This window comes from Dermacentor silvarum, chromosome 2 (genome assembly GCF_013339745.2).
Source record: "Dermacentor silvarum isolate Dsil-2018 chromosome 2, BIME_Dsil_1.4, whole genome shotgun sequence".
In the NCBI taxonomy this organism is placed as follows: domain Eukaryota; kingdom Metazoa; phylum Arthropoda; class Arachnida; order Ixodida; family Ixodidae; genus Dermacentor; species Dermacentor silvarum.
The window spans coordinates 136,591,937-136,605,552 of record NC_051155.1 but is presented as its reverse complement, the minus strand read 5'-3'; the positions used below and the strand labels follow the sequence as shown (position 1 = coordinate 136,605,552).

The window sequence follows — 13,616 nt, the reverse complement described above, 5'->3', positions numbered from 1 at the left end:
CTTTGCTTGCTGCTGCGCGGCAGAGTCTAGGCGTGCTGACAACTCTTACCTCTGTGCATGCTGCGTTCTCGCTGCTCAGTTTGCGTTGAAGCACAGGAGCAGTTTTATGTGGCAGTCGTGAGAATTGGCACAGCTTTGTCTACATTATTCTGTTGGGAAACCATGTTTCTGGTGTTGAGACTCTATGCATGCTAGGCAGAACTAGTCTACCAGACTACATTAAGCATACAAGGCCCAAGTTTGCTTTATGCAGCGCATGCAAACTTTGTTTAAGGGACGCTAAAGAGAAAAATAGTTCGAGCTGTATAACTAAATTATCCTTCTAAAATATCCAAAAAAGAAAACTCTTACCTTGAGAGGACGCTTGGGGAGCGAGAAAAGGAGCAAAAATGAATGACTGGTGCTGATGCCGCCTTGAAGTTCCCGCACCAGCCAACCACGATTTCATGAATTTTGACAGTGTCTACTCAGGCTTGGTTAAGTTTTTGTCAGTATAGACTGCATTGCATTGTAAAAGAGCTAAAGACTTAACTTAGCAAGTTCGGATAACGTTTACGACAACAAACTTCAGGTCTGTTATGTTGCAACTGTTCATTGCCATGTTGCAACAAAACACCTTCAGACAGCGATCCACGGCATTTCGATTTGATTGCAGGCCGAAGATAATTTTTTACGAGGTCAGAGTATGATTCACTAGTGATAGTGGTTCCTTGAAACATGTAGTGATCCAAGATGACGCCCTTTCTGTCCAAAAAGAGGGTCAGCATGACCTTCCCTGTGGAACTTCTTTGGTTAAAGTGACGACGAACGGCGCTATTCCTTGCTTGCTCCCTTGGTTTCTTGTTCGTGGTAGTGAACCCAGGTTTCGTCCCCAGTGATGATTCTTGCAAGGAAGGCATCCCCTTCTTGTTCAACATGCCACAGAAGTTGTACACATGCATCAACGTGTTGCTGTCTCAATTCAGGAGCCAGCTGCTGGGGCACCCATCTTGCAGACACTTTGTGGAATCCGAGCACATCATACACAATGTGGTAATGCTGAACCATGACTGATGTTTGCACTTGCTGCAGTATCATCCAGTGTCACTCGGTGGTTTTCCATCACGATGGCTTCAATGGCTACAATGTTTTCTGGAGTCACGACAGGGTGTGTCTGAGCCAGATGAGGAGCATCAGCCACGGACATCACACCGTTTGCGAATTTGTGACTCCATTCGTAGACTTGCAGCGGTGACACACATGCACCACCATACTGGACCTTCATTCTGCAATTAATTTTGATAGGCTTCACACCTTTACTATGCAGAAACTGAACAACAGAATGTTGTTTCTCCCTGGAGCAATCTGCTAGTGGGTTGGCCATTTTTACACTTTTCCTGTGCCAGTGCTTGGCAACTGCACGATGCTTCCACCCTGTGAAAATCCGGCGCACTGTTAGGAACATGTCTGCCAACGTACAGTCTACTGGGGCCATCTTTCGTTTTTTTGTTACGCATTTGCGGTTTTCATTTGACTGTCCCTTGTACTTACAAGATCCTTGACATCACACTGATGTACTGATACTTTGGTTTCAGTGCAAAATGAAATAAATAGAACTGTGACCTTTATTTTCAGTTCTAGTCTTCAACCTATTACTGCAAAATTAAATAAAGCATTGTTTTGAAACACTTTATCACTTTAAACTTTTTCTTGGTTTTTCTTTATTGTTCCTTTTAAGTGTGTTCGTTTTTGGATAAAACGGCCAATCTGTGCTTTTACAGCAACAGCTTTTAGAAGCTCTTCCTGAACGGAGGTGTAGATTGCCACAATCGTCAAGTTGTCATTGTAGAAGTCAAAGCAGAACTGGAGAGTGGGTGCTTGAATCTCTGTCATTGTCAGTTGTCAATGTTGACCGGCCAGCTATTGCTGTTTAGGGTAGTGCATAAGGCTTTGCTCTGAGTGTTCCTCAACAATATTTTTGGTTTCAGTCAGAATAAAAACACAAAGGCTTTGCTGACTTGTAACACACCTTGTTCGAGGTTGGAAAAGGTTATAATACATATGAACATGAATACACACTCTCATTGGTGTTGGGCAGTGATGGGTTCACAAATCGCATCACCAGTGAGCCTCGAGTCGTTGGACCACCTTGTGCACAAAGTCTGAGTGGCTAGCATAAAGGCAAAGCTCCTTGTTGATATCTGTCCACTTGACTTTAGCCGCATCATCGCCAGCTTCAAGGGAGAACTTGCCCGTAACATCGCCACTTTCATCGTGAAAATTGCAGGCAACTGTCTCCATCCAGGCATTGTCTGTGTTCCGTGGGTCATCTACGTAGCCTTTATAAACCTGCGTTAAATGCGTGACATATCTAATAAGCAAACAAAGCTCCAACAGAATGGCTTCACTAAATAAATCAACAATTCAAAGAACAGCTCGGTTTTTTTTGTGTTCACCAAACTGTACGCATCTCATGGCTGTTCTAGCACTTCTTTGTTTAGCACATACAGTTGCCATTCTAGTACGATTGAAAATGTCTGCAATAATGTTGCTAATGTTTAATAAATTGGGCAAAGCTAGGGCACAACATGCGCAGATTTAGTACTGTCTACCCCAGATGGAACGCACAGCAATAGAGATACTACAGCAAAATGACATTATAATGAAGCCACATACGACAAGAAAATACCTTGGATATATACACTATCCATTAAAAGCACATATTCATTATATGCTGATATAAGGATGAAGAATTTCATTTGCTGGATAGCATCCGTATTCATTATATCACTGTCTAACTGTAGCTGGGCAAGCTGGTAGGTATTTATGATAGAGCTATGCAATCATCAGATGGAATACTAGCAAAGGTGCACACACAAGTATCTTAAGGATGAGGTTACCACATGAGCCCTGAAAATAATAGAACATTTAGCAACAGAGATAAATGGTTCCAAAGGGACAGACTGGTGGGCTAGTTGGCATGGCATTATTTACACAGTAACGCAGAAGCACACGGAACGGCGAAAGAAACAGAAGGGACACAGTGCACATTAACAACTGTAGATAACTGCGCAAATTGACTAGAATCTATGATGGAACAGCATAGAGCGAAGACAAGGGCACACCCACAAGTTCCTGTGTGCCCCCTTGTCTTCGATCTGGGGACGTATTCTGCGACGATCACTTTTGGCGAAACTATCGCCAAGGTGTGGCCAAGGCAATAGTATCGCTGAAGTGATCATTGGAGAAAACGTTCCCTGTTCGTGCTGTTCCATTAATGGTTTGTTTTAGGTATACCAGGTCCATAAGATATATGAAAATATGAGTTAGGGAAAAATAATGATGTTTCATACAAAATAAATACATTTTCACTTAATTTTACATACTGTTTGTTTCTATCTGTTTTGAAAACATGCTTAGTAAAATCACATTCAACAAAAGTGACTGAAAAAATACAGATTTGAAAATGGCTGTGCGCTCAGACCAGGACGTGCATGTTGTTTTTTCACAAAACCTTCATGAGAGTATTTTGTATTGTGTGGCTGTTTGTTAGTTCCCCTCTCTATGACCACTCAGATACAGTAGTCTAGCGGGTTCAAATCTTGGAAACTTAAAAGCTACAATGTGTATAATACGGTGGAAGATGCTCACACCTAGTGACTCTCTGGTTGTGCAAGCCATGTGGGAGCATGTGAAGCCATCATGTAGGCGGTGGTGCCTTATGTCCCGACTTTACCGCCTGTGACTGCTTGGATGGCCATTATTGACCTTACAAGGGTTCTCACTCATGATGGCCTGCACCTCTTGGACAAACTCATCTGTGCCGATTATGTCTGACGCCTAGCAGTGTTCCTTTCTCCTTGACATGCCACCGTTACAAGCCATACGGTCTTTTCTGATGCCAAGGACATTCAGAAAGGCAGCAATCTCCCAAGTCAGCAACTAGAGTTCCAGGTGTTTTCACCTGTGCTGGCAAAGAAGCTGCTACTTTGGAAGAAATGTGACAGATAGGTGACGGTGAGTTCGATGAAGACAAGGCTATGCAACCGAGGTGAATATAAATGAGTGCTAATTTCTGCGGCCATTCGAAGCTGCATTCTCAAAGACACCGCATGTCTTGTGCTTGCTCAAGATGCTGTCACTACATTCGACAACATGCAATATGTGGTCAGAGTAGTGCAGACAGGGCAGCTAGGATTTTCAGTTAGCGACTGTGTGAGAGAAGCTAAAGTTTCAAAGTAGTGCCTGTGGTGTTGTGTGGTTCTGCTGAAATGTCGTTCTCCGGCTGTATGCTTAACCGATCACTCTCCAGGATACTTGCACTTTTGCACGACATAGCAACCGGCGTAATGCCCCACTTGATTGATGGGCACCCGCCAGGTGCCACCTACTGAAAGTGACAGATCCATAATATGACCCCGGTTCCTGTTGCAGCGTCGTTCCACTATGGCATCCCTCATAGCTCTAGTGTTGCACTGTGATGTAAATCTCACCAGCTACTATTAAAGAGGTTAAAGTATCTAGCAAAGGGTTTGCGGAGGCAGCCGAGGAGAAGAAGCCCCCACAGCCACAATTTATTGGAGCTGGCCAGCCATGGTGCTGATGGTCCCGAGGGGTGGCAGGTGGATCCAACTGCTCAGGACGAGTGCACTAGCGTGTTCTCTGCGTGTGAATGTGGTGATCTTTCTCGGTGGTGCTGGGACTGATTGTCCCAGCTACACCGAGAAAGATCTGGGACTGACTACAGGTTCCTAGTTCATAAGGTACACTCTCATCATTGCAAGTCTTGCTGAATGCAGCTGTACAGTGGTTGTTCACGCATGCATTCAGCCATGGATTAAGAAGAATCCTTAGCTTGAGGCCAACTCCAGTTTTGCTATTCACATGCTTGTAAAATGCAGAAATGCTCTTGTTAGACAAATGCTGAGCCAGTTTGAATGGACCTTGTTGCATTTTAGAGAGAAAGGTAAGTTTTACCAATTGTGGAAAGTAGAATTTCTAGCTACAGCTTCAAATATTTTACAAAAATTGCCATAGAGTGGCAAATTTCAAAAATTGATGCAGGGAGTTTACAACTCCATAACACAACCAAAAACAGAAGTCACGATTCCATCTACTTGAGCATCTGAAGTGGAGAAATATATTTTAAAAGATTGGTAAGTGAAAATGTTACATTGTCTACAGAAATTTTAACAAGTATCAATAATAATGAATTAATTTTGTCTGTTTTAGATGTCCCAATAGGCGCAGTTTGCAGAGTTGTGATATTGTTTTCTATTACCACTTAGTTACAGAATTGTAAACCTGATCTCTCAGTCCTTATTGTTGTTGTTTTCAAAATTTCAGCAATTTTTAGAAAAAAGTACTGATGATGTAAATAAAGAAATCTGCACACTACTATCGCAAGATCTTTCTTTTAAATTCAACAGACCTCATAAAAGGGACACTAAAGAGAAGAATGATTTCATCTGTAACAGTATTTATCATCTCTATCAGTATCAGTATTAATATTATTACCCTTCCACAATACCAAAAACACCACTCTTACCACGAGAAGCCCGCACCAGCTCACTGTGACGTCATGCATTTTGACAGCGTCTTCTAGGTCTCAGTTAATTCTTCAGCGGTAAAGATTGACTACATTGTGTTCTAAAGGAGCCCAAGACTGAATATGGCAAGTTTCGCAAACTTTTACTGAGCCAACGCTGCCCAAATACGAAAAATTACTTTAGATGTCGTGACATCACACTGAAGTGCTGACGTTGGGGTTTCCGTACGAAATTCAAAACATATAACATTGACCTTCATTTTCTCTTCTAATAATTGGCCTGTTGCAGTGTAATTAACCACAGCAGAGTTTCTGAAGAAAACTTTATCGTCTAAGTTGATTTATTGTTTTGCTTTAGTGTCCCTTTAAGTTAAGAAGTACTGCGCCATCTCAATGGTACATCACCAAGCTCAAATGGCACACAATTCTGTATGCCTACACGACAATGAGGCAAGTCCTTTTCCCATTTCATAAGATGCCATGACGCACAGAAGGCAGGGAATCGCAGTGTTATCAGCAAACAGCATCTGAGCTTTGGTATGCAATACCTGGTAAGACATGCTATGGTTGGTAATGCCTTCACACCAAGCATTACCAACCTTTTTTAAGCCTTGCGTAACATGCACAGCCCCTACACTTTTCACCATGTGCTGAGGAAACATCTGCAGTTTTGGTTCCTAGATATGGATGAAAAAAATTTAAAAATAAAATGCAGAGCTTCTTGGCTATGACCTAGACACAGCATCTAATAAGTGAATATTACACCATGCGACTTTCATCATGCCGCACCTTGCACATGCAGTGCACCACAAAGGTGCTTAAGTGAGAAGAATAAAGGGATCCAAGGGGCAATTTTGTTTGTTTGTTAGACCCATATGAAGCATACAGACAATGAAACCAAGGAAAGTATTGAGGAAATAAAGTATTATTATTTTTTCAATTGAAATAAAGAAATATTTTGGGCTAGTTCGTTCATTAGTAAGGCAGCAAACGGCACCAGAGAATACGAAGCACAAGCAAGGCAACCGAGTTGATCACAAGGTACCTTCGAGGATGATTTGCCTTGTAGCACCTTTGACAAGTTGGTCTTAAATTTAAGCACATTAAGTATCGCAGCAGTCCTATGCAACTGAGACCACGTTAGAGGGGTCCTGGAAGGATGCTAGCCAATGCTGTCTTTTCTTGAAGTCATGCAGATCCTAAGCAAGTCAGGAGGTCCCCTTACAGCCTTGAGCTTTGGGACCTCCTTCTATATATCCTGTTACTGTGCTTTTATTTTCGTGAATGAATAAATAAAATTCTTCTTAAAAAAAAAAAAGAGCAGTGAGTACCAGTATTTACGAATCTGTAACCTCCTCTGCATCTGTTGACAACGATGCCATATTAATTCTGCACCTGTGCACAGCCTCTCTTCTGTAAAAATTAACCGCATAAAAGATACACTAGCCTTCCATGCCCAATGCACATTAGTTGGGATGGTTCTACGACACTAAGGCTTAGGGTTGCGCGAATATTCAAAACATTAGAATAACAAATCGAACAATGTCCTATTCAATCAGATCTTTGAACCGAATAGTCACTATTCATATATAATAAAATTTTTGTAATAGTTTCAAATTTATAGAATTTATAAAAATTTATAGAATAACAAAATTGGGCTGCAGTGCATACGGCAGGCATTACCAAATCCTGACTGGGAGATTACCACTGTCGTTGAAAAGAAGTGTACAATCACTGCATTCTACCGGTGCTAACATATGGGGCAGAAACTTGGAGGTTAACAAAGAAGCTCGAGAACAAGTTAAGGACCGCACAAAGAGCGATGGAACGAAAAATCTTAGGACTAACGTTAAGAGACAGGAAGAGAGCGGTGTGGATCAGAGAACAAACGGGAATAGCCGATATTCTAGTTGACATTAAGCGGAAAAAGTGGAGCTGGGCAGGCCATGTAATGCATAGGATGGATAACCGCTGGACCATTAGAGTTACAGAATGGATACCAAGAGAAGGGAAGCGCAGTTGAGGATGCCAGAAAACTAGGTGGAGTGATGAAGTTAGGAAATTCACAGGCGCAAGTTGGAATCGGCTGGCGCAAGACAGGGGTAATTGGAGATCGCAGGGAGAGGCCTTCGTCCTGCAGTGGACATAAATATAGGCTGATGATGATGATTTTAAAGCGTCAACTCTGCGCAATCAAATATAAAATTGGGGCAAAAGTATGACAATTCTAAAACCCGCGGGCATAGTACTATAGTTGTAACAATTGAGAACTTACACAGTGGAGCAGGCTACTATATCGCTCAGGGAGCCAGACTCGAGTCTGACTACAGCGATCATTTGGACTTTCTCAAGAGTCCTGTGTATGCGAATAATTTGTTCTTAATTCTTGTAAGAACAAGACATATAAATAACCAGAAAAAATGTTTATTTTCTATCTAAATGCACAAAACAAATCAAGAATAAGCATAATCAACAAAAACAAAAACATTTTTGCAGAAATTTTTTCAGCAATAGGGGGAAAACCCCAGGCAGGAAGCTGGAAGTGGGCTTCACCATAAGCCACCTAAGGCTTTGTTGTCAATTTGTAATGACAGCTCTCATTATATGTGAACCATAGGTGTAGATTTCATTTGCTTTACATCAGGGGTGCCCTCGCCCCTGATGAATGAAAGCAAATTCACCCTGCCCCCCCCCCCCCCCGCCCAAATTTTTTTGTGATGGCATGCACCGCCGACTAAAACAACCACCGGCGCCGGGAATCATTCTGTATTTTGCTTATCATGTCTTTTTCACGCTCGAAAAGATATTTCGGCATGAACATTGCGAACTCGGGCTGGATTTCATCGCAACGCCCTCAGTGCACCTGGAGTCACATAACGCAAGGAGCCCCATCCGAGCACAAACTTTAAGGGCTTTTCGATAGCGAGCAGGCACGTTGCGGCTCGCATCGGCCGCAGAATCTACGGAGCGCATGGATTTCAATTCTAAAACTTTATGGGTTTAATGTTCTCATAAATTTATGATGCGAAAGGTGCACTGAGATTTACAAAGCCGTGCTTTAGATTTTCAATTCTGGAACATTATGGGCTTAATGTTCTTATAAACTTGGGCCAACATGGCGCGCACTGGAGCCCTCGTGTCTAAGCCGTTCCAGAAATGAAAGCACGCGCTTGAAATCTTGCACACACATGAAAATACTAAATATCACCGTGACTGTCAGCTGGCAGCTAATAATTTTCTCCAAACATTTTCAGGAAGCACGCCCAATGTTATCGATCAACTGGACCAGGGCAGGCAAAGTAAATTAAGCGAAAACAGAAGAAAGTTAACGGCCTATTGTTGAGGCAGTTCTTTTTTGCGGGCGACAAGTTCTGGCTCTCCGTGGTCATAGGGACAATGGTCGTATGGATTTAAGCAAAGCCCCCGCTGAAAATACTGGTATTTTCAGAGCGCTTCTTCACATGCGACCTGATTGTGGAGATGCACATCTGAAGAACCATTTAGAAAGTTGCCCCAGTAATGTCTTGTATTTAAGCCCAGATGTACAAAACTAAATTATAAAATTTGTGGTGAAATTATCAAAGAAAGCCTAGATGCAAAAGTAAATACTGCAGGCTGCTTCTCCATACTTGCTGACGAAACGACGGATATTGCTGGAATCAAACAGCTTACTGTTTGTGCAAGGTACCTAAACAAGGATGCCAACGACATCGAAGGAGTGTTTCTAGGTTTTGGCACCGATATAAATGCCCTCTCTCATTGGGACTGCAGGTTCTATGTAAATGTGTACCAGATTCTAGACACCCTTCCAGTGACCAATGCCAGCGCAGAGAGAATATTTTTTAACATGAGATTACTAAAAAACTGCTTGCGCTCCACAATGTCTGAGGAACGCATAGTTTAGGCTGGCGCTTCTATACGCCCACAGAGACGTCGGCATCAACGTGTCCGAAGTCACTGACCGCTTCGCTAAACTTCCCTGCCGAGTGAAGTTTGTCCTTTAGATGGCGAAGCAGCAAAAATCAATGAAAGTAAAAAGCTCTGTTCCTTCAGGTCCATAAACTCGTAATTATGAAAACGTATGACTGTTCATTAGCTTTAAAAACCGCAGAAATTTTTGCCATTTATTGTAACAGTTAGCATTATAATCAAAATTAACATGCGAATACGAAAATTACGAGGACATCAATTACCAATTTTTACCGACCTTGCTCACTGATAGCCGGGCCCACGCGGCGTTTCCCAACAAACACACTCGGATATTGGGTAGTTCAACTTGCCTCATCATCTGTGGCTTTCGTTCGGCCTTTTCTTTCTTTTTTAGCTACCTGCGTTTACTTCATTTTTGAACCGAAGCAATATCCTTCTTTACTTATGGGTCCAGAATATTTGTTGCCGCACTGCAGGCATTTAAATTACACATCTTTGTACTGATTTCTGCATTATTTCGCTATTTTCTACCCATATGGTGCTGTCGCGACCGCCGCATGGCCCAAGTACATATCACGGTTTCTGCGATCACAGTTTTGTTCTTGCCTGGATCATCTGTCTTTCTATGCGTAAAGTTTACTATCTGTGACTGTGCAACATGTTTATTTCTCTTGTTTGAAGCATTATATACAGTGGCAGACTTATACATATATTTAAATATCTTGTTGCGAGGTTTTGTGTATACAAGCAGTGAACTTTGTTTCCAGCGACATTTTTTTGCCCTTTATCAAGTTGCATCTTCGCATTTGTATATTCCATGCTATATTCGCATTTCTAATATATATTTTGCAGAACTCCAGCTTTTTATATGTACTCACTGTTGAGACTATAATCTTGGTGTAATTACAATACACGACCGGTAACAGCTGCTCCTGCGCAATCTATTGCAACGAAGGACAGCGTCATTGAGGTTTTTCCCTGGCCGTTGCACATGTACAAAAATGTAAACAAGGTTCTTGAATGACAAAGATTCATCAAAATATTTGTTCTCAACTTGTTCTTTTCATGGCCTTTACGTTTTTCGTATCAGCTGCATGCACTGCTTTGCTGGTTTCGAAATGATATAGTTCTAAAGTTTGTGCGATATTTTCTTTACTTAATAAGTAGACAAAAAAAAAAATCTGTTATTTCTGCCACAATTTTTGGGACATATGAATATATTCTCTTATGAAAAAATACATATTTTACTTGACAGGACGTAGCGTTGAATAATTCGTTTGCAGCATCTAATATGCTGGTATTGCATCTAACATACAATGGTTTTGGGAATGGCAATGCAGTTATTATTCATATATTTGATCCCTCGACAAATTCTATACGGAGGAGACCGCGCTGCAACGTGGGCCCCCTCTGAACATAATTTCTGGCTAAGCCACTATTTTACATCACATGTGTGACACCACTGCAGCTGGATATCTTGCATTGGCCTGTCTGCTCTGACCTTGCTTTCAAAAGACAGTGAGTCGCGTGCCAAACTTCTTCCTCGTTCCATGTACCTGTTCTAAACCAACAAATGATGCTTGCTGCCTGTCATTCAGTGTAGGCCGAAGACACTCAGCCAGAAACTTCGTACTCAATACTGAAACTCGGCAAAAAAAATAAAAAATGTTTTTTTCTGTTATGTTGCCTGTAGGCAACACTCGTCAATAAAGGGTCAATTGTGCTTTTTATAAACAATGCTTCATCACGTGAAATTGGTTGACAGAAATTTACTAACCTTAAGAATACTAGGATGTGAACATCGTCTTACATCAATTGCGAAAATGGCTGCTCATTAATACAACATTATTTAAAAAGTATTCTTTAATCCATTTGCTTCTGGCACCATTCAATTCGTATTCGATTCAGACTCAAAAATTGCTATTTGCACACCCCTACCAGGGTCATACCAGGATTCAAGCTGCTGCAAAACTGCCTCTGAAAAGGAATTTTTTGCTGTGAACAATTTATTGCTGGTGGCCCAGAAATTGGCAAGAAAGGAGGAGCCCAAGAACAGGAAAAGGCCATGCTGAGATGAAGAGAGTGAAAGTTGACACATAGAAGCAGGTTTAGGCACTGAACAAAGGATCGTCAGTGGGTACTCGGAGCAAGACACCGCTACCACGTAGGCTGAGAAGTGTGGCGAGATGCTTTGTGACACAAAAGTGAAGTTTGGCTCAGTACAGAACTTACCTCAACGCCCTTACTGAAGAATGACTCGAGAGATCTCTCCAGTGCCTGTTTGTCTTTCTCACTCAGAGACAGGCTGTTCATGGCCTCTTCGTAGAATTCTCTCCGCAGTGTGGCATTCACCATTTCTCCAGGATCCACCATTCCCTGGAGAGAGAAGTCAACTGTTGGCCCATTCCAAGTCTAGTGTGAGCAACGGCGCTCTTGCCAAATCATGATGCTGAAGCTGAGCTTAAAGCAAGTTTTACAGGTTTTACAGTTCATATCAGCGAGCAAGCATTGTCTGCAATTGTATCTGGAAAAGGACTAACACAGCTGAATACTGTGTTATCAAATCAAAATGGTGCTTACGTATGTACAGCAGCTCTGCAGCTATGCTGCTTGAAAACAGGTGAGTGGAGCTTGATTAATGCACTGCATGCACTGCACAGTTAATTTTTGATATGACACTCGTGTGTAGTGGGTCCTAAAGGCACTGCTTATAAATTCTGACCACGCTCACTTGTCTGGGTCAACTGTCTCTATAATGCTGTCTATAAATACAGATTGTATCAATGAAGGAGAACACTAGACTAACAACTACTTACCCCAGGAATAGCCCACTCGCCTGAGTCTCTCCTTGCAATGGCCACGAACTGCAGCACTGGCAGTTGGCTGCACTGGTTTATAACCTTCGTGCCTTCAGCATCTCTTTTCCACCTACAGGTAGAGAAGGAGGGGAAGGACAAAAACTTGCTTCATGAATAGTAATGTGACAAAAGGACCTCTCGATCTTTGTTCTTCAGATTATGTACAGAGACTCAAGCAGACCTTTCAAAAGCAAAGCTATTATTACCAGTTATGTTAGTTTCTTGAAATTAGCAACCTGGCGCGATGCAACAGAAACTAGTGGCAGACACTGATGAGCTTCTACCCACCAAAAATGCTAACCTATACTGTGTAGTAGAGTACATTATGCCAGTTATACCTGCCAACCAAACCACGGTGAAGGCATTGTATAAGAATGCTAAAAGATACGTTGTCCCATTTTTCACCATATTCTTCAAAGTAAAAGTACTACAACCACACTACTAGAACATTACACAACACTACTATAAATAGCACATTCTAGAAGTTAAGGAGCTACATTATGAGTATTCCCAGTTTCGGGAAACCCTCATTTGATACTTTAATGCAACAATTCGTCAAATTCGTCAACTTGGCCCATCTTCATGTAAGCTGACAACGCAATGGCATTAAAGGGGCCCTGAAACGATTTTGACAATTGTGTACAAACGTACTAAGTCAGTTGTCTAGGCCCTTCTGATCATTAAGAGACAGACCTAGTGCTCCACGTAAAGCCGTGTAATTTATTACAGGGTTTCAAAGATATGCATTGCTACTGATCGCAGTGGCGTCGCTCCTGAGTTTTCAGTCACCCCTTACCACGCTGCGTAGTGTGAGTGAGTGATGTCACTCGGGCAAGCGATCCGATTCGCCACCCATGCAACGACACTGGGAATGTACAAAATTGTCGCTTCATGAAGTTTATTTTTAGTAGTACGCGTATGTGTAGAAATTTGTGTGCTCTAAAAAAGAAATACACAAATGCAATAACTGTATACGTTTCTTCAAAGCAGTGGCTCACTTCTGCTTGAGAATGTAGATTGTCTGCTACAGCTGTGGCAATGGCATCCAATGGAGCGTGGAGGAGTTCTCAATGGAAATATAGGTACAGCAATGTCTTGTTTGTCAGGAGGAACATGAATGGTACCAATGCTGTATTACACTAGTCTTGCACTGCAGTTGAGTGCAGGGAGTAAACTGCAGCGACTGTATGCTATAGAAGACGCGAGTGCTGCACGTCAATGCCAACAAGAACCTCCTTGATCAACACAGCGATCAACCGCAGTTTTGAAAAGAAAGGTGCCTTTAGCAGCAACCGCAGGTT

The 13,616-nt window shown here is 42.0% G+C and overlaps 1 protein-coding gene across 9 annotated transcripts in view; it reads right to left on the bottom strand.

Moving 5' to 3' along the window:
- Positions 1–1,988: 1,988 nt before the first annotated feature.
- The window catches only part of LOC119441814 (ADP-ribose pyrophosphatase, mitochondrial), a 234,038-nt gene continuing 222,410 nt past the window's right edge, over positions 1,989–13,616 (bottom strand). For 7 of the 9 annotated variants that reach the window (XM_049661641.1, XM_049661644.1, XM_049661645.1 and 4 more), the window contains 3 exons: positions 12,274–12,385; positions 11,690–11,833; positions 1,989–2,328 (listed from right to left, as the gene is read on the bottom strand). In XM_049661641.1, the coding sequence (XP_049517598.1) occupies positions 2,098–2,328; positions 11,690–11,833; positions 12,274–12,385 (487 nt within the window). In that variant the 3' untranslated portion in view covers positions 1,989–2,097. The remainder of the gene's footprint in view (positions 2,329–11,689; positions 11,834–12,273; positions 12,386–13,616) is intronic. The other 2 variants (XM_049661643.1, XM_049661640.1) reach the window with 2 other exon arrangements.